Source organism: Neoarius graeffei, chromosome 12 (assembly GCF_027579695.1).
Source record: "Neoarius graeffei isolate fNeoGra1 chromosome 12, fNeoGra1.pri, whole genome shotgun sequence".
NCBI classification, from domain to species: Eukaryota; Metazoa; Chordata; class Actinopteri; order Siluriformes; family Ariidae; genus Neoarius; species Neoarius graeffei.
Window position 1 is genome coordinate 44,621,603 of NC_083580.1, and position 21,290 is coordinate 44,642,892.

General features: G+C 42.7%; 1 protein-coding gene across 4 annotated transcripts in view; it reads left to right on the top strand.

Moving 5' to 3' along the window:
* The first annotated feature begins 1,414 nt into the window (after positions 1-1,414).
* Positions 1,415-21,290, top strand: part of ghrb (growth hormone receptor b) — a 68,528-nt gene continuing 48,652 nt past the window's right edge. The window contains exons 1-3 of one of the 4 annotated variants that reach the window (XM_060935929.1): positions 1,415-1,536; positions 10,427-11,167; positions 11,351-11,488. Coding sequence is in view for 1 of the 4 variants with exons in the window: in XM_060935926.1 (XP_060791909.1) it covers positions 1,530-1,536 (7 nt within the window). In the remaining 3 variants the exon portion in view is untranslated. The other 3 variants (XM_060935926.1, XM_060935928.1, XM_060935927.1) reach the window with 3 other exon arrangements.

Below are 21,290 nucleotides of genomic sequence, written 5' to 3' on the forward strand. Positions count from 1 at the left end.
ACGGAAGATTCTGAGAGAATTTTGAAAGAGAAAGACGTGTTGAACACCTGAAAGGAATGTATAATAATAATAATAATAATAATAATAATAATAATAATATTGGCTAGCTTTTTTTTCGTGGTATATCAGATATATTCCATTCAGCTAGAATGATATTGAACTCATCTTCGACTCGTTCAATATCATGCTAGCTGAATGGAATATATCTGACATACCACTCAATGCCAGACAATATTATTTAAATATGTTACTCAGGGGGGCGGCACGGTGGTGTAGTGGTTAGCGCTGTCGCCTCACAGCAAGAAGGTCCGGGTTCGAGCACTGTGGCCAGCGAGGGCCTTTCTGTGCGGAGTTTGCATGTTCTCCCCGTGTCCGCGTGGGTTTCCTCTGGGTGCTCCGGTTTCCACCACAGTCCAAAGACATGCAGGTTAGGTTAACTGGTGACTCTAAATTGACCGTAGGTGTGAATGTGAGTGTGAATGGTTGTCTGTGTCTATGTGTCAGCCCTGTGATGACCTGGCGACTTGTCCAGGGTGTACCCCGCCTTTCGCCCATAGTCAGCTGGGATAGGCTCCAGCTTGCCTGCGACCCTGTAGAACAGGATAAAGCGGCTAGAGATAATTAAGATAAGAGCACAGTACAGCAGGTCTGTTACTCAGCATGTTACTCAGGTCTGGGAGTTTTTCAACACAACAAGATAAATTTCATATCTTCAAGCAAACATGTAATTTTCTTTTTATTATATAGACACATTCACAGACAAAAACTACACAAGTTAATCAAAACAATTCATTTGTACCCTCAATAGTGAGGAGATTGGAAAATATATTCCTCAATGTCCCAAAGGTAGTTTGTATGAAAAATGCGAGTGGTGTATTTCCAGTAAAACACTCGTGTCTGAATTATATATATGAGACCAGGTCTGCTTATTTAAAATTTTTAAATAAATGAAATGTTGGCTATGTGTCCTTGAAATATAATGTCATGTTTCCCTTAAAACAATACATAAAGCTTTTTATCTTTGGGAGGAAAAAATTGGCTAATTTTCTTCGTGTGCTAATAATTTTGGAAATGAATACTCTTGTGCTCCATCGCAACTTGTGAATTCATGTTATTCAAATCAGTTCAGTTCACCAACCTTCTGTCTTCAGATACATGTCCCATGTTTGTGAAAAGCTGGTTTTACATGTTTAGACATGCTGTGGATCTTTTTTCCCTTTGAAGCAGCACAATTGTGTCCCACTGACGATAAAATGAATCGATTTATTTCCCAGACTAAAGTGTATGTCTGTTTACTTAACTAATCTTCAGCTACGAAGTCCACACGACCTTATCAGTGCATTACTAGAAAGCAGGCGAGAACAGAGCGCGCGCGCTGAGGGCGGAGTCCCCGCCTCAGGACATGAATGCGAAAACAAGTCTCAGCTCCAATTCATGGTAGAAGGTCGGAACAACTTTACACGTCATCTGATCGAGTATTTTTTTAAACGAGTCTCACCATATCTGCAATCGCCAGGGAAGCCAAACGGATGAGAGGTAAATGAGAGTAAAACGCTGACTCCAATCTAGATTTATAAGCGCACGTGGGAATCTGTTGAAGAATCTGATACGCACTCTTCTAAAAGCAGTTTACGTGCAGGTCTTGAGGACTGGATATTCCACAATTCCTTGGGAATAGCAAATCTGCTTCTGTGGAGTTTGAAGGTTTGCTTACTTTCTGTAACGGTCAGTGTTTAACTGTTGTAGTAGTTAACTTAAACATGGTATTTAAACGCACACACGAACGAAGAAACAGGATTATTATATGGGCCCTTTTCACATGTGGTCTGGGAATGTTGTTGACATTTCCAGGGTGGAATTTTATTTTTGTTGTCGAGGTTCTTGCACAAGAATATTTGGGGGAAGTTATGGAAAGTAAAAACACATTTCCTGGAAACTTTTGGACTCTTAAGTAACTTTTATGTAACTGCATTATTGGTACTTGTGTGGAGTCCCCCCCCCCTTTTCTCTCTCTCTCTCTCTCTCTCTCTCTCTCACACACACACACGGTTTTTTTTTAAACACGCACGTGTATAAAAAAAAAGTGTGTTTTGACACTCATTTGTAGCTTTCTTATCTTTATTTTGACGTTTTACGTTGAATACTGAAGATCTCAACTATGAAGTAACGTGGAATGGGTATGGAATTTTTGTAGTAAACAAAAAAAGTGAAAAATGTTTCATATTTTAGACTCTTCAAAGTAGCCATGATTTACCTTGATGGCAGCTTTGCACACTTGGCATTTTGACTGGTACTTTTTTTTTTCTACACTAATAAAGCCATGATGATCTTTACATTAGGAGACTTGAGCATGCAAACAAAGGAATTTATTTTTTCCACAAAGAAAGTACAAGGACCTTGTTCTGTTAATTATATCAAAAGATAACCTTCAGCAGTGTCAACACTGTTTTGGGTTATTGCTCAATCCCTTGGAACACTGGTTCAACTTGCATGCTGGGAACAGACTGGAAATGAAGTTTGTTGGCTTTTATTTCTACGTATGGAGTTATGTGAATCCTGTGATGACCTGGCGACTTGTCCAGGGTGTACCCCGCCTTTCGCCCGTAGTCAGCTGGGATAGGCTCCAGCTTGCCCGCGACCCTGTAGAACAGGATAAAGCGGCTAGAGATAATGAGATGAGATGTGAATATTCTCAGAAATCAAGAATGAGTCAACTACTTGGTCTGAGCATATACTAGTGCATCTCAAGCAATTAGCATATCAAAGTTCACTTTTTTGTAACTGAATTCAAAAAGGTAAATGTTCATTACACGAAGTGAAATATTTCAAGCCTTTTTGTTTTAACAAGGATCAATCAAAAGCAGATTTACAATACAGAAATGTCCAACTTCTGAAAAGTGTGTTCATTTATACACACAATACATGGTTGGGGCTCCCTTGCTACAAGTTGCCACATCAATATGGCATGGCATGGAGGCAATCAGCCTGTGGCACTGCTGAGGTGTTATTGAAGCCCAAGTTGCTTTGATAGCAGCCTTCAGCTTGTTTGCATTTTTGGGTCAGGTGTTTCTCATCTTCCTCTTGACAATACCCCAGAGATTCACTATGGGGTTCAGGTTGGGTGAGTTGGCTGGCCAATTAAACCCAGTAATATCATGGTCAGCAAACCATTTAGTAGTAATTTTGGCACTGCGATCAGGTGCTAGGTCCTGGTGGAAAAGGAGATTAGATAAAACTTTATTGATCCCTTTGGGAGGGTTCCCTCAGGGAAATTAAAATTCCAGCAGCATCATTACAGATGGAGAAAAAACTTCTAGATAAATTAAAATAAAGTATTTACGTATACAAATATAAAAGAATAAGATATGGGGGAGAGAGAGGAGGGGAAAGGGGGGGGCAGCAGGAGAGATATTGCACATTGTCCGGTATTGCTTATTGTTAGGCTAGGCTACTGCTCCTTTCTGTCCTCCTGTTACACCCCCCCCCCCCCCCCCCCCCAGAGAGGAGTTGTACAGTCTGATGGCATGAGGGACAAAGGAGTTTTTGAGTCTGTTCGTCCTGCATTTGGGAAGGAGCATTCGGTCACTGAACAGGCTCCTCTGGTTGCTGATGACTGTGTGCAGAGGGTGACTGGCGTCGTCCATGATGTTCAATAGTTTGTCCATAGACCTCTTCTCTGCCACCATCACCAGAGAGTCCAGTTTCACGCTGACCACAGAGCCGGCCCGCCTGATCAGTTTGTCTAGCATGGATGTGTCCTTCTTGGATGTGCTGCCCCCCGCCACCATCACCAGAGAGTCCAGTTTCACGCCGACCACAGAGCCGGCCCGCCTGATCAGTTTGTCCAGCCTGGATGTGTCCTTCTTGGATGTGCTGCCCCCCCCCCCCAGCACACCCTGGTGTAAAACAGGACAGGACACTACACTGCTTCCTTTTCAGATGCTCAAACATGCAGGATGTGCCTCCATGCCAGCTAAGGTCAGCTTTACAAATTGTGCAATTCACAACCCCCCGTAGTTCAGTATGAAATGCTCCCACACTTTGGAGGCTTTTGTTTTTGAAGCTGCCATCATGCTTTTGTTAACTTTTCTCCAATAAGCAGTAATGCCAAAAGTATTCCTAGCTGTATTAAACCTTACTAGCAGCTACCTATCAGTCACCTTGGCCTCAGAAGAAACCAAAATATTCACAGCTTGTGTAATCAAAATGCTAATTTCAAATGCATGTATTTTTCCAACAAATTACATGTAAATCTTATTGTATGACTGCAATACTTGACACAGATATTGTGTGAACATACATGTGTAACTTCATAAAAGGATTTGAACCCATAATCTCTTTAAATGTATCATGTTTATAAGAAAATTGATTAATTAAAACTAATCAAACCATTTACCAAGTTCCAGGATTTCCAAGAAACACTTTTCTGGTTCTATACTCAGATTTCTGAACCACAAATAAACAGTGCACCACAAGAGCTACTTTGCATATTATACTCTCGGCTCAAACAATTTGAATATCATGAAAAAGTTTAATTGGCATCTCCAGAAAGCTTGTCAGCAGATAAAAGCCTAAAGTGCCCAAAAATCTCCTGGTAGATGGCTGTGTTGACTTTAGACTTGATAAAATATAGTGGACCGACACCAACAGATGTGACACACCAAATCACCATAGACTGAGGAAACTTCACAATGGACTTCAAACATCTTGGATTCTGTGCCTCCCCACTCTTCCTCTAAACTCTAGGACCTTGATTTCCAAATGAAATGCAAAAGTAACTTTCATCTGAAAAGAAGACTTTAGACCACTAAGCAACAGTCCAGTTCTTTCTCCCCTTAGCCCAAGTAAAATGTTTCTGATGATGTCTCTGATTCAGGAGTGGCTTGTGACAGTTGTAGTCTCTTTCCTGAAGACATCGGTGCATGGTGGCTCTCGATTCACTGACCCTAGCCTCAGTCCACTCCTTATGAAGCTCTCCTAGTTCTTGAATCAGCTTTTCTTGATGCTTCTGTCAAGGCTGTAGTCATGGAAATATGATGGGAAATATTGAACTTTTTCATGATATTCTAATTGTTTGAGCTGAGAGTATAATATGCAAAGTAGCTCTTGTAGTGCACTGTTTATTTGTGGTTCAGAAATCTGAGTATAGAACCAGAAAAGTGTTTCTTGGAAATCCTGGAACTTGGTAAACGGTTTGATTTAATTAAAACTAATCAATTTTCTTGTGAACATGATACATTTAAAGAGATTGTGGGTTCAATTCCTTTTATGAAGTTACACATGTACATTCACACTATCAATATGTCAAGTATTGCAGTCATACAATAACATTTACGTGTAATTTGTTGGAAAAATACATGCATTTGAAATTAACATTTGCATTTCGATTACACAAGCTGTGAATATTTTGGTTTCTTCTGAGGCCAAGGTGACTGATGTGTAGCTGCTAGTAAGGTTTTTAATACAGCTAGGAATACTTTTGATGTTACCACTTATTGGAGAAAAGTTAACAAAAGCGTTATGGCAGCTTCAAAAACAAAAGCCTCCAAAGTGTGGGAGCATTTCATACTGAATTCTGGGGGGGTTGTGAATTGCACGATTTGTAAAGCTGACCTTAGTTGGCATGGAAGCACATCCTGTATGTTTGAGCATCTGAAAAGGAAGCAGATTGGCTCCCTGGATGAAGATTCATATCTGAAAGTTAGCTAGCTAGCTAGTCAGCTAATGTTAACAGCTGTCTTATAGTCTTCGTGTTATGAGCTATAACTTTTTTTTTTTCCCTTCTATTTGAAATGCGTATTCTTTTGAATTGTTAATGGAGTTGGAACAGAGAAGCAAGTAACAACTTATTCATGACAAACCTGTTCACAGTCCAAATAACGTTTACACTTTTAAATGTTGCTTCATTGTCATGGTGACGTTTATGGCTGGAGATAGTGTTGTTGCTGACTGCACAAGTTTACAGATATCTAGAGAATTTGACCTTTTCTTGCGAAATTGCAAAGAAGATTCTACACCTCCTGTTTCTGCAAGTGGTCAAAGTGATTGATTTATGGATTTGTTCTTGTCAAAACTTGACTTTTTTGGGGAAAAGTGACCGCCCAGCCTGAATAACATTTCCATTTATGGTGAAACTGGCCAGATGGAGGGCAAGCATTTTATTTAGAGTGCATTCTGATTTCTACACAGGATTATAGAATCAAAAACAAAAATGGTCTGAAATGTAGATTTCTTAAATGGAATTGAGGTATTTCACCCACGTGACCAAGTCACGTGATGCAGCCATTTTGGACGGCATGCTTAAGTCCTTCAGTGCAAGGCACTATGAGATGGTGGAGACCTTTGCACATTTTAACAAGAAAGTAAGCTGTGATTCGTGTTAAATTGGATCTGTCTTTTATCACAAACACTGTACCCAGCCTTGGTATGGAGCCAAGGTTGTCGACAGAAGTCAACAGTTTGATGAAGGATGACCCCAGCAGTTTGAAACGGTACAAGGTAGGCTATGTTCACAACACTGTCTTGTTACTCGGGGGATCCGAGATCCCCTGAAATAGACATGAGATCCTTTGAAAACATGATTTGGGAAATGTTGGGGGGTCTCTAAAATATTGGCAAGATGTTTATTGACCTAGCAATCGTGTGTAATGGGAAGCATTTGCATATCCGAAGTGTTGTGTTTACATGACAACGACTGCTGCTGCCAGGTTGGTTGTTGAGTAGCCTGACTGTTTTTTTTTTTTTTTTTTTTTTCCCTTGCGTGTGGTATCATTGTTGACACGAGGTTGTTTTTTGAACATGCCAATGTGGACACGATTTCCCCTGATGAGTTGTGACTTCAGACGCGATGTGTGTGTGGAGTCCGCGTGATATGTGCGTAAGAGAGGCTTCTCATGTGTTTGGAGATCCGCGCTCTTTCTTTTTACTTAATTTCCCTGTTTATTTCTGTGTCCCGTTTCTTTCTAGCCTCTGTTATTGCGTTTTATGTCTGATGTCTGCTACATGCAACCCTAGACAAATTAACACTGCCTTGTTTCACTGCTCAGATGGGTTAACAAACACTGACCCATTTACTTTTTGCTATATATTTTATCAAAATTGCGTTAACTGATAAACTAACCTGAAATGAAATGATCACTGCAAAGTCTGGAGTACTCTGTTGGCTCCCAATCCTGTCTTTTCACAGCTGTAATCCCTCTTGTCTGGGTCAGTAGTAAACCGGTAGTGATGTGTCGGTCGCGAACGATCCGGTTCAAAGAGCTGGCTCTTTGAAGTGAACGACGGGAGCCGGCTCTTCGGTGGGAGCCGAGTTGGGGAGCCGAATTATTTTTTTGTCCTTAGGTGCCTCAGAGAGAGAGACTTTCACAAAAAAAAGTTGCTGTCTGATTGCGTCTTTGTGTTGTCTATTACCATTCAAAGGAAAAAAGTAGCATGGTGTATGCCTACTTTTTTTGGTTGATGTCATTCACAGCTGCGAAAATACGAAAATTGGTGTAATGCTTAAAGCTGTGGAGCGCAGGGGAGAGGAGTCTGTGAGGCACCTGAGGAAGGGAAAATCAGCTGTGTATTTTATATTGGTAATATAACACAGTTTTGCATTATGTTTGTGAGAAAATAATTTATTAATTGGTAAGTTTTATTTCTATAGCTAGAACATTGTTACACTGCTATACTTTACAAAGCTTTACAATGGCTACAAAAACTAAAAAATAAAATGGAAAACATCCTATTGATAAAATATAAATAATGTAATTAATTAACTAGTTAATTGCAGCAATTAAATCAAAAATAAAATCTCAGGAGCCGTTTGGGAGCCGAAAGAGCCGGCTCCTTATAGTAAGAAGAGCCAAAAGAGCCGGCTCCCGAAAAAGAGCTGAAATTCCCATCACTAGAAACCGGTAAAACGAGCGTCCTGCACGCTGTCCCTGTCTGTTGTGGCAGCCCACAGCACAACAAGCAAACACCATGGTTATTTATAGAGTGCTTACTGACAAATTAATCTATTCTAGGTGTCTGTAACACATTTTTTTTCAAGCCGGTTCTCCCTCTCTGTCTGCAGCGTTAGTATGTAGCTTGACGTTCAAAATGGCGGACACCGGGGCGTCATGTGACCCTGTGACGTCAGGTGAAATACCTCAATAGGACAGATGGAGCTGTGATGTGCAGTAAGCTGTTTACTGGCAAAAACAATAAGCTAAACTGCCGCTACAGTAGTGACCATACATATGGAGAAACAGTTCATGTCTTTTCGCCATAGATTAACTCAATTTTAATGACCCAAGTTGTTTTGGAAGTGCAGAGAAAGACCTACTGGCACATTTAAACGTTTGGGTACAAACTGAAATGTTCCATCCTTATGCTTTGTCGTTCACCTCTGATCATCTTCTTCTGGTTTTATGGCGGTTGGCAAACCAGCGTATTTGGTGCATTACCGCCACCATCTGGACTGGAGTGTGGAACAAGAATGGCTAACCACCCTCTACCCTAAAAAAAAAAGTGGAAAATAGATGCCAGGGGAGACTGGCAAAAACACGGGGAACCTAAATTCTGTGTATTAACCCTGTGGTTCTCAAAAAATTGTATACATAGTTGAAGCATACATGCCCTGTACTTAACTGTAAGATGTTGTGTAGAGTAAACTCAACATGTTCTTGTTGTAGCTGATCCTTAAGTCTTTGTCTGTCTATGTGATATTTTGGACACACCATGAATACATGTTCTATGGTCTCCTGGCTGTCACTGCACTCACAGGTTCCGTCAACATGTTTCTTTATTTTGAACAACGTGCTGTTAAGTGTTGTGTGGCCAAATTGCATTCTTGAAAATACATCCTCCTCCTTTTTTCCCTCTGTTTGTGCTTCTACCTTTTCCAACTTCATTCTGTATCATATGGTATTGCCGTCCTGTGTTCCCATTATTCCACAGACTCTGCCATCTAGCACTGGTCTTAGCTTTGACTATACTTTTGACTTCGGCCTTGCTGTGGGGAATTTCCAGATCTACGCCTTCTTTCTTTGTGGCCTGCTTGGCATACTTGTCAGCGAGCTCGTTTCCCTTGACACCTATATGAGCTGGCACCCATATGAATATTACTTCAATTCCAGCTTTAATTAAATTGTTCCCCATCTGTGTTACCTCATATATAATGTCTTGCCTTGATTCAGACTGGCCGTTTCTGATGCTGGAAAGTGCTGAACTGGAGTCAGAGGCTATCACTGCTTTCCTTGGTTTATGCTCTTCCACCCACAATAGTGCTAACCATATTGCCACCAGTTCGGCTGTGTACACAGCTGTGTTGTTGCTTATTCTTTCACCTTTTGCAATCTTCAGCCTTGGGATAGCACATGCCACTCCAACCCTGTCATCTGCCCTTGACGCGTCTGTGTAAACCTCAAGTGATCCTGTGTACTTCTCTCTCATGTAAGTCATCACTCTATTGCAGTCCACTTCTTTTTGTCTCTCCTCCAGTAGCCCTAGATCAACCCTGACCTCAGCATACAGCCATGGGGGGGTTACTGGGAATACGACAGTGGGTGCTATGTTGACTGCACTCAGTTCCATCTCATTAACCTTGTGCATGATTGTCCATCCAAAGCTTTTGCTTTCCCTTTCTTGGCAGTGTAACAGTACTGACTGTCATATGGCTCTCACTGTGTCCCCTCAGGTTCGCCCAGTATACCAGAGAAAGCTGGTCTCTCCTAAGGTGGAGAGGCGTCTCTCCCATCTCCACTTGAATTGCTGCTACTGGCGTTGTCTTAACTGCCCCACAACATATTCTCAGTGCTTGATTATGGATTACATCTAGCCGTTTAAGTGAAGTGGCAGCTGCTGAACCATATACCATACAGCCATAGTCTAGCACTGTCACCTCTGATCTGTATAAACATTATTTGGTATCAAGAAACGCAAACATTCACATTTGGCCATTAAAATATTTTCATTTATTGGTTACAACTTTGTAAAACAACTGTTTCACACACCAACATTCCATTCCACTGCTACTTCCTGGTTATAATGGGAAACTGGGGGGCTGTACCATGTACAGGCAAATGAGGGTGTTTGGTGGTATGGTCCCATTTGACAAGTGTGTTTAATGTAAATGGTAAATTTTTATGGGTATTTTTGTCTGTGTAAAGGGGTCTGGATGAACAAAGTGTTTTTTGTATGTTGTAGCAGTGGGGGTGTAGTCAAATGTCAGCTGTGAACATCACGGAGGCAGGTTGAACCAGCAGGTGACATGTGATGAGGTGCACCTGTGTGAAATTACTAGCTGTCTATTAACCTGTGTCTCTGCGTGTCTTTCAGACAGTCAGGAACGAGAGCTATGACACCCAGTCACGTGTGTGTTTTGTGTTGTGAAAAGTGTGCCAATAAAAATGAACTCCCCTATTCTGAAGCCTGCTTCTCGTTCTTCTGTTTCCCAAAGTTAGAAAGTTGTTACACTGGTGCTGAAACCTGGGACTGAGGAACAGATGCTGTTATGGGATCCTAACCAGTCCAAGAACTAATCCAAATGCTCACCGATGACCTCCAGCAGCACACCCTTGTCATGCTGTTCATCGACCAGGGCCGACACTTCCAGACTCTGCTCGAAGCCCAGGCAGAGGATTGATAGGTGATCTAGAGCTGGGTCTAGTCTGCAGGTGCTCCAGCCATCGTCCCTGTGGCCAGCATGCCCATTCAGCTAGTGAAGATGGGGCCGCAGGATGACCCCGACACCTTCCTTAAGCTGTTCGAGCATGTCGCGGAGGCAAGCTCATGGCCAGCCTCACAATGGTCAGCTCGCCTACTGCTGCTCCTGTCAGGGGAAACCCAGCTTGTGGCTCGATGGCTCCCGGCCACCACCATGCTGGAGTATCCCCTCCTGAAGTGAGCCGTCCTATAGTGGGTTGGCTATGGCCCAGAAGAGCAGTGCCAGTGCTTCTGCTTGCTGGCTTACAGTGAAGTGGGCCAGCTGTTCGCGTTCACCCAACAGCTCCGAGGTGCCTGCCGACAGTGGCTTCTAGCCAGCGAGAGCGATGTTGAAGCTGTCATCGAGCGAGTGACACTGGAGCAGTTCTTTGCTCAGCTGCCGAGTGGGCTGTCCACGTGGGTCCGGTGTTGCTGAATGACATTGCTGGAGGAGGCTGTCCGACTGGCTGAGGATCATCTGATGGTGCATCTGGAAGTAGGCTCTGTTAAAATGTGCACTCTTTCTCGCTTTCTTCTTCTCCCTCTTCTTGCCCCTATCCCAGCCTCGGGGAAATGGGGGCCAAATCCCCTGAAACCCACTCCCCGTGCCTGTGTCTATCCTTGTGTTTCCACTCCTCCTTTGGTGTCCGTGTTTGCTATTAATCCCCTCTCTCCACAGATAAAGTCCTTCATGCCCACCAGAACAGAGCGCGAGCTTGGGCAGATCTGTAGGTGTGGAGGGAAGGCAGGGCTACTGATTCATGTTGCCAATGCACCTCAGGCTTCCCCTGATTGAGTGGGGGTGTACAGGATAGCTGTGAGTATTCAAGGGGGTACACATCTGGGTTTGGTGGATTCAGGTTGTAATCAAACCTCTATACATCAAAGCCTGACTCAATGCGGGGCACTGGGAAATGCACGTTTGGTGAAGGGTGTGTGTGTGTGCACGGTGATGTATGCAAATATCCACTGGTGCCTGTCACTATCCACTTCCAGGGAGAAAAACATCGTGTAGAGAGCGTGGTTAATAAGTCTCCCTCGCCCACTGATCCTGGGAACCAATTGGCTAGGGTTTGAAACATTTAATGAAACAAATAGTAGTGGGTGAGTCTTGCAGTAGCGTGTCACGGGGGGGATCCCACCACAACATTGGCTGGGGAGGTGGTCTCGGGCGCATCAGCACTGCATCATGAGGACACTGAGGGAGGGTAGAGCCCTCCTCCCTCTCTAGGGAATCCCTTGGGGGACTTTCCATTGGAGCAGGCATGTGATGAGTCTCTGAGACATGCCTTTGACCAAGTGAAAGTAATTGATGGCCAAATCCTGCAGCCTAACGTTATGCTTTCCTTCCCATACTTTGGTATTATTAAGCATGGGCTGTATTGAGTGATGCAGGACACTCAAACTAATGAAAAGAAAACACTGTTGTTGGTCCCAAAGAGCTGTAGGGAATTTTTATTCTGTATAGGTCATCATAATCCTATGGCTGGGCATTTGGGGCAAGATAAAACACTAAGTTGTCTCTTGGCCCGTTTCTGTTGGCCAGGGATTCACACTGATGTCTGCAGGTGGTGTGTGGCATGTCACGAATGCCAGCTGGTAAATCCAGTGGCCACACCAAAAGTGCTGTTGTGCCCATTGCCACTGATGGAGATCCTCTTCGAAAGAATTGGCATGGATCTCATTGGGCCATTGGATTGTCTGTCACTGTGTATTGGTCACTGTGTATTGGTCACTGGTTGTCACTTTGTATTGGTCGTTGTGGATTATGCAACATGATACCCAGAAGCAGTGCTTCTCTGCAGTATCTCAGCACGCAGTGTTGCGGAGGCACTCTTCCATGTTGTCACCGGAGTTGGGATTCGGAAAGAAATCCTGACTGATCAAGACACTACATTTGTCGCACACACCTGCACGAATTACTGGGGATTAAATTTGTACTAGTGTTTTATCATCCACAAATGGATGGGCTGGTTGAACAATTTAACCAAACACTTAAAGGTCATGTGTCTAACTTTTCAGACGTCACCAGCCCGCTGACTGACCTCGCTAAAAAGGGGGCACCAGATCCAGTCCAGTAGCTGGAGCTGTGTGAACGGGCTCTTGCTCAGGTGTGGGTGCAATCAGTTAATTATTGAAATTAAGTGATCAATCTCGTTAAATCAGTCTCATTAAATTTTGAAGGTCAATAATTAAAATGAATCAATCCCATTGAATCGTTTAATTTGACTCGTTTGAATTGAATCATACCATAGAATCAGTCTCATTCAGTGAATCATTCAGTGAATCATACCATTAATCCTGGTGCTTAATAATAAAATTACCAAACAGCTAAATTATGGTATATTTCCAAATTATTACAATCACTTACCACATTACATAACTTTTATATGCACCCTTTTTGAATTCTTTGAGAAGATTGGGGACTTCACATATTATTGTTCACACAAATAAACACAGTTTGTTTAATAAATGAATTTATTATACAAGGATAAAAAGAAAAATAATAAATAAATATATACAAGCAGTGAGGTATGTGTGAGAGAAGGACTTGACCATGTGTTTAGCCTCGTGTAGCTAACTACACGTGGTGGAGGCCTAGCTTGTTGCTAGCTAAAACAAAAGAATGTTATCTAAATAGAACAAAGGATTAGCTCTGTGTTTAGCCTCGTGTAGCTAACTACACGTGGTGGAAGCCTAGATTAGCCTTGTGTTGCTAGTATGTTTGTGAAAGGCCCTATGGCCTAGCTAAAGTGTGTTTGTTAGGCCTTATGAGGCCTACTGAGAACGTGTTGCTAAAGACAAAGGGAAGCTATCTAAAGTGTATCAGGCCTGGTCAGGCCTGTTGAGCACGTGTTTTCTCAGTAACAAAAAGATTCCACACTCATAACATTACCAAACTCACTGAAACCTTGATAAGGTCAAAATGTATGATAAGGAAATTAAAGTGTTAGTCAGAATAAGAGAGAGAGAAGCATGCGCAGCCTATTAAACAATTGAGAGAACATAGAACCAAAATAAATCAACACGCTGCGTGTCTAATAGTGTAATGAATAAACCTGGGTTTAAATTCACACTATTTCAAATAAAAGCAAATTCCTAAGACTATCCTAATTATGCCCAAATGCCAAAATCTTACTTAATCCTGCCTTTAGCAAGATATGAAGAACTATTCGCTGGTGTAGTTTCGGCCTCGCCGTGGGAGCACGTGAGCCGCTCGTGATGGAGGCGTAGAAAACTTTCGGGTCCAGCGGAGCACTTGGGTGGGTCCCGTGGAAAGCAGAGGATTCTTGGTCCGAACCTCAGCGTTCGTGAGGAAAAGTCTCTGATCAGAATAAGATGCACAGCGCTTTTGAGTTAAAAAGGATTCAATCGCTTCTTAACTTTTAACTGCCTGGGCTGCAGTCATGACGTCACTTCTAATGCAAGTAAACGGGTTGTAACTCAGGTTGAGTTTAAAGATCGCGCGACTCTAAAGTTTACCTTTGCCAAGGGTAAGAAAGAAAATCGCGCTGAGTGATGGATCTTGCAAGAAAGAAGACGTCTTTCTGGGTGGAGAGCGCCTCTTTATACATCCAGATTCATCGGAAGCCAGACGTGAGAGACCAAGATGGAAGCGTTGTCCCATTGTTTTAATGTTTCCTTGAATGATGACGTAGATGATCCCGCCCACGCGTGACGTAGGTCACACGGAAGTGGACTGGGAATTGTAGTTCTGACACAAGATGGCGGCATGATACCTACACAGGTGACTGTGGTTTTGCATGGGGGCTTGCTGTTGCGTTCTCCTGACTTTACTTTCCCTTTTGTTTTACAGGCTGACGCATCAGACAGAGGGCTGGGGGCCATTTTGTCCCAGGTGGTGGTGGGGGAGGAGTGTCTGGTGCTGTACATCATGCGAGAGTCAAAGTACAGCACAATAGAGAGGGAGTGCCTTGCCATCAAGTGGGCAGTCCTCCTTCTCCACTACTACCTGCTAGGGTACCCATTCACCCTCTGTTCTGACCATGCCCCTCTCCAGTTGCTCCACCGTATGAAGGATGCCAACCAGGGCTCTATGCTTTTTTTTTTTTTTCTTTTTTTTTTTTCAGGAGCACACATGCTCCTAAGTTTAAAAATTTTAGGAGCACAGGGAAAAAAATGGGGGCACAAGTAGGTTTTCATTTTAAAGGTTTATTGCAGCGCAAACCTTAGACACACCAACACAAAATGCAAAATTCAATTGAGAACGAATGAATGAATGAACAAACAAATGAATAAATAACGAACAACTGAATGAATGAACAAACAGTAGCTAAACAGAGAGCAGAGCTAACATCATCATCAGGGACAGCTCCCACCCTGGCTCTGAGTTCTTTGACTTGCTGCCCTCAGGCAGGCATTACAGGTGCATCAAAGCAAGGACCAACAGACTCAAAAGCAGTTTTTCCCCCACAGGCCATAACCACCTTGAACAATTAGCCTTTTTCACATTGTCACTTGCAGGGGAACTCGTATCCATTTTCAGCCTTTTGAATGGAAGAAGAGGTATACGGCGGCAACATATGTTAACAAAACTGTGTCATTCACAGATAAGACTGATAATAATATTGTGCATTGTTGTTTATCATTACGTATTGTTAGCGACCATTCCAGTCACCTATCTGCCTTGTTTTGGAAAGGAAGTTTACTGACTTTCTATGGTTGCTACTTGTTAGCCAGCAGATTAGCATGCCGCTTCTTCTTCCATTCAAAAGGCTGAAAACGGATGTGAGGTTCTTCTGCAAGTGATGTAATGTGAAAAAGGCTAATTGCATGCACGCACTGATGCCACTTCTGGCAGGTGCAACAATGCACCAACAAGGACCTAAAAGGACAATATTCTCACACTTGCCTGATACAGTGCAATACTTATTACAGTGCAACCTCACAGAGCAACTTTTTAGTTTTTATAGCTTTTGTATATTTATATTTCTACACTTTTACATCCATACCCCAGGGCTTTTCAAAGTGTGGGGCGCGCCCCCCCGGGGGGCGCCAGAGTTCTTCGGGGGGGGCGCAACGTGAGAGACAAAATGGATTGATTTTTAGTACCTAAAGCTACAGGGAGTGAGGAGACGGCCAAGCAAAAAAACAGAGCCTCCAGGATGTTGCAATTTGCAATTTCAGCGCAAATTCAACCAATCCCCACGAATTCAGGGCGGTGCTGCAATTATATCCAATCACCGCAACTTTCCCACAAATTTGACCAATCGTTGGCGTCGTCTTGAGGTGACATCGACAAACTACCTTCCGCCTTACTTCCGGATGTCTATGTTCAAGAGAAGCAGCATGCGCGAAGTGTGGCCAGATTGGCGGTTTCAAGTGCATTTTGGCGGGTTTTGAACATATTTTGGGATGGAAAACGTCAGCAGTATCTGGCAACATTGCATGATGTGTGAGTCAGTGTTTATATAGGCTTAAATTCTGTTACTGAAAGTGTGTTATGTTTACAGTGAAGGACTGTGTGCACTTTATTTTTTTTACTTAATACAAGAAATTAATGGATGCCAACATTTTTGCCAAAATGGTATTTTATTTTCCATTGTTTTGGCAGCTTCAGCATCATACTGTGAGATTCTGTTCAAATTGTTTTTTTTTTCCTTCTATGAAGCCTGAGCCATTTATTTTATTAGTTTATTGTTTAATTTAGTCTTCAGGAGAAACTGCCTGCACACGGTACTAGTATTAATAGTTTTTTTTTTTTTTTCTTACATGAAAGCTGAGGCATTTATATTATATTTTAAGGTAACTTCATGTTGTGCTGTGAGGTTCTCTGCACTTTAACTTTTGAACCAACAGGTGCATTTGGATAAGTAAAGCCTATTTTTCTGCATTTTTGTAGTCCTGGTAATCTTTTATATTGGTTAAGTTGTTTATAGGACCATTTCTCAGTGTCTTTGTTTTTTAATCAATAATTTTTCAGTAATAACTTTAATATTTAACATATCACTCAATTTTAATCACAAAAAGAGAAAATTGCAACAATTTCTCGCAACTTTCATTTCCTCCCGCAATGTAATCGCAACAAAAACCTAAACACCGCAACTTTCATCGCAATTTTTTTGGAAACCCCCACAACAGCAGACATTTTAGCCCGCAACAATCACAAAAAAGGCCCGCGGAATCCTGGGGGACTGGAAAAAGAAGGAGGTATGACCACAATTATTTAAAGTTTGGATTTTCATGGACTGGATCTGAAGATGCTCCACTGCTACAGTGTGTTGTCTGCCAAGAGGTGCTAGCTAACTATGCTATGAGATGTTTAAAATGTGTAAAACAAGATGTTTTAAAAAGCACAGATGTTTAAAATGTGAAAAAGAAAAAAATGTGTAAAACAACCATTTTTTTTTTTTTTTTTTTAAAATACGAATGGAACATTAAGTATAGCAACAACAAAAATTGTAAGGGGGGGGGGGCGCTGTTGTTTATTTGCTCTCCGAGGGGGGGCTGACTCTCCCACACTTTGAAAACCCCTGCCATACCCAATACAATGCAATACCAAATACAGTGCAATATCCTGAGTTTTGTAGCTGAACTGAGTTTCTATAACTAATGTGCAATTAAGATCTGCAACTCAACACGCCCAGTTGTGTGTGTGTGTGTGTGTGTGTATATATACTTTGTTTTTCTGCTGTGTTGTGACATGCACCATTTGTATATACTGTATATTTGTTTTTCTGCTGTGTTGTATGTTCCCATCTAAATGTTTGCACTGGGGTGTGTGCTTTCCATCTCATTTTATAATTTTCCCGCACCTTCTCCCATCGTTCTAGCTTTCTTCACTACACTTTCTTCCTCGTCCGTTCTTTTATTCTTGTTTCCACCATCATTGCTTTTAAAAAAATGCTGTTATTCTCTGCATAGCGAATATATTTCTCAGCTCGGTCCGAACCAGCTCTGTTATCTCTCAGTTGAATGATCTGATGAATCCCTAAAAAGCACTTTTCCCACATAATGCCACACCCACAACATACAACCGTGGGAAAGAGGGGCAATCACAGAAAGATGTGGCAGAACGGCAAAAAAAAAAAAGTAACACCACCCCCACCCCCGGCTGCCATGGGAACCACCACAGGTGCAAGACAGGCAATGCACGCAACTACAGACAGGGAGCAAGGCGCAGGCAGAACACACACACACACACACACACACACACACAATACAGGCCGTTACTCGTTACACTATATTAGGTAGGCTATCCAGCGCTGGATTTACATACTTTGCAGTTTAACGTTTGATACATTTTAGAATGTTAAACTTGTCACGTCTGTGCTCAGTGCTTTCCTAAATTGTCGGCCGCAAGAAGCCCTCGCACGAATGCGCATGCTTTTTTTTTTTTTTTTTTTTTTTTGTCGTTCGCATGCCGAAAAATTCGCTCGCAAATGCGAGTGAAACGTGCGCACTGTAGAGCCCTGATGCCAACGCACGGATCACTCGTTGGTATCTAGCAGAGGTGTTAAAAGTATTCACATTCATTACTCAGGTAGAAGTATAGATACTAAGATTTAAAAAGACTTCTGTAGAAGTATCAACTCAAGCTTTTTACTCAAAAGTACAAAAGTATTGATTTCAAAACTACTTAAAGTATAAAAGTAAAAGTAACGCATGAAAAAAAGTCATTATGGGCAAAGGCTTAGGCTGCGCCACAGGGGCCTATGGTGCCCTACCCCCCCCCCCCCCCCCCCCCCCCCCAAAAAAAAATGTTCTAAAGGCCATAATGAATGTGTTAACATTTTAATATAATGTTGAAAACTTTGGGATTAAGTAGGCTACCCGTTTCAGCTGCATAGATGCCCAGTAATGAACACATTTTTAGTACAATACAAAATGTATCATAGAACAATGTGTGTGTACTACTGAACATGCGTTTCATGGAGCAGAGATATGATGATAAATTGCCTATAAGTATTGTTATGGTGCAAAGAATCAAACTTATGAGGCATGTTAAATATCAGAAACTTTTTTTTATTGGAAAGTAAATGTACATCCAAGCTGAGCTGCTGGAATCTGAGGGCAACAGACGCGAGAAAACTTGACTAGAAAATTGGTGTACCCAGAGCAGGCTTAATAACAATTACCCTTGTATAGCTATTTATATATAGTAGACATTTCTGTGAAGATTCTCAGTCATCCAGGTCATAGTAACTGTGGGTGGTAAAAGGGGGCAACTGGACTTGCTTGAAGATTCTTGAAGACGTTTCACCTCTCATCCGAAAGGCTTCTTCAGTTCTGTCTGACTAGTAGGGAGTATCAGGTATTCATCCTCTCATGGATGAAAAGCTCATCTAAGGTGTCGTTGAGTCATCCTGTTGGTGTGGGTCACTGGGGGCTGGATGTGAACGACCTCGAGAGTCGTTAGGGTGATCAATGGATTGCCCGTTAAGATGATCAATGGAATGCTGATTCTCCCTGTCCTCTTGTGAGTCACTGAAAACAGCTGGGTTTTGGTGTGCATTCAGTTTGTCTGGGAAGTGTGCCAAGGACTGCATTGTAGGTGGCTGATAAATGATGTCTTAGACCCCCACCTCTGTTCAGTGATGGCCGTTCCAAGTTGACAAAAATGGCTTCTTTAACTCCTTGCTCATACCAACAATCCTCTCTGGCTAAAATGTGTACGTTGCAATCCTGAAATGAGTGTCCTTTGTTGTTAAGATGAAGGTAGACAGCAGGGTCCTGGCCTGAGGAACTGGCTCTCCTGTGTTGAGCCATATGCCTGTGAAGCGGTTGTTTTGTTTCCCCAATATAGGACTCCGTGCATGCCTCACTGCACTGAATTGCATACACTACGTTGTCCTGTTTGTGTCTGGCTATTCTGTCCTTAGGGTGGACCAGTTTCTGCTTCAGGGTGTTACTGGGTCTGAAATGTACCGGAATGTTGTGTTTGTGGAAGATCCTCCTGAGTTTCTCAGATAGACCAGAAATGTAGGGAATGACAATGTTCTTGCGTTTGTTCCTGTTATCCTCCTTGTCCGTTATGTTCCTTTTTCTGCTCTTGAAGAAAGACCAGTTGGGATACCTGCAGTTCTGAAGTGCTTTCTTGATGTGATTCTGCTCCTTCTCTTTTCCCTCAACCGTTGTAGGGATGTTCTGAGCCCTGTGTAGCATGGTCCTAATGACCCCCAATTTGTGTTCCAGTGGGTGGTGCGAGTCGAAGAGTAGGTACTGGTCTGTGTGTGTGGGTTTCCAGTAGACCTCAATGCTAAGGCTTCTGTCTTGTCTAACGTGTACATCACAATCCAAGAAGGCTAGATTATTCCCACTGACGTCCTCCCGAGTGAAATTGATGTTGATATCCACTGCATTGATGTGCTTAGAGAAGGCTTCCACTTCATGGGTTTTGATTTTAACTCAGGTGTCATCCACATATCTGAACCAGTGGCTGGGAGCAACTCCTGAAAAAGTGGTCAAAGCTTTATGTTCCACTTCCTCCATGTAAAGATTGGCCACAATAGGGGACACCAGTGAGCCCATGGAGCATCCATGCTTCTGCCTGTAGAAACTTTCATTAAACTGGAAATAAGTGGTAGTCAGGCAGAGGTCAAGCAGGGTGCAAATCTGGTCCGTGGTGAGTTTCGTTCTATCCAGTAAGGTATTGTCTTGAAGGAGTCGTTTTCTAACAGATTCAGCTGCTTCTGTGGTGGGAATGCAGGTGAAAAGAGAAGTGACATCGTAAGAAACCATGGTTTCATCTAAGTCTAGTTTGAGGTCTGCAACTTTTAGTAGCAAAATCTTGGGAGTTTTTGACGTGATGTAGCGTATTCGCAACAAGAGGAGCCAGGATGGTGGCTAGGTGTTTCTCTGGTTGGGTGAGTACCCTATCGGATAAGTTCTTCACCAATTTCTCTTCTATGTCCGGTTGTGTAGCCTGGATGACTGAGAATCTTCAGACATGTTTCCACGCACTTCGGGATGAGAACCCTTCGAGTGGTGCGGGAGTATGAGAGGACTTCCAGAAAACTGGCAAACTACAGGAACCACCTGCGTTTCAACCTGAGATGCCGACAATCCAACATTATCCCCACTAGCCTACGCCTGCATTCAATGGTCAAAGGACACAGATCTGAAATAAACCGGACATAGAAGAGAAATGGGTGAAGAACTTATCCGACAGGGTACTTACCCAACCAGAGAAAGATGTTTTATCCAAGGGACTTAACTTTGCAGTTTCACCAGAGCGGATACCAGTGGTAGATCTCCTCACAGCCACAGAGTCAGCCATCAGAAACAACAATCTGACCAACACAGAGGCAGAACAACTTAGACTGAAGATATCAGCTGCTCTGTCCAGTGCAAAAGCACCCCCCTCCAACCTCACCAGCCAAGAAAGGAGGGCTCTTATATTGCTTCAAAGAGACCGGGACATCGCCATCCTTCCTGCTGACAAAGGGAGATGCACAGTGGTGCTAAACACAGCGGACTACCACTCAAAGATGACCAGTCTCCTCAGCGACACAACCACCTATGAAACCTTAAGGTGTGACCCCACCAGTTGTTACAAAAAGAAAGTTGTTAGCTGCCTGCAACAACTAGAAAAGGACCAAGCCATCAACCGATCTCTGTACTACAGATTGTAACCTGGGGAAGCCGTTCCTCTCGTA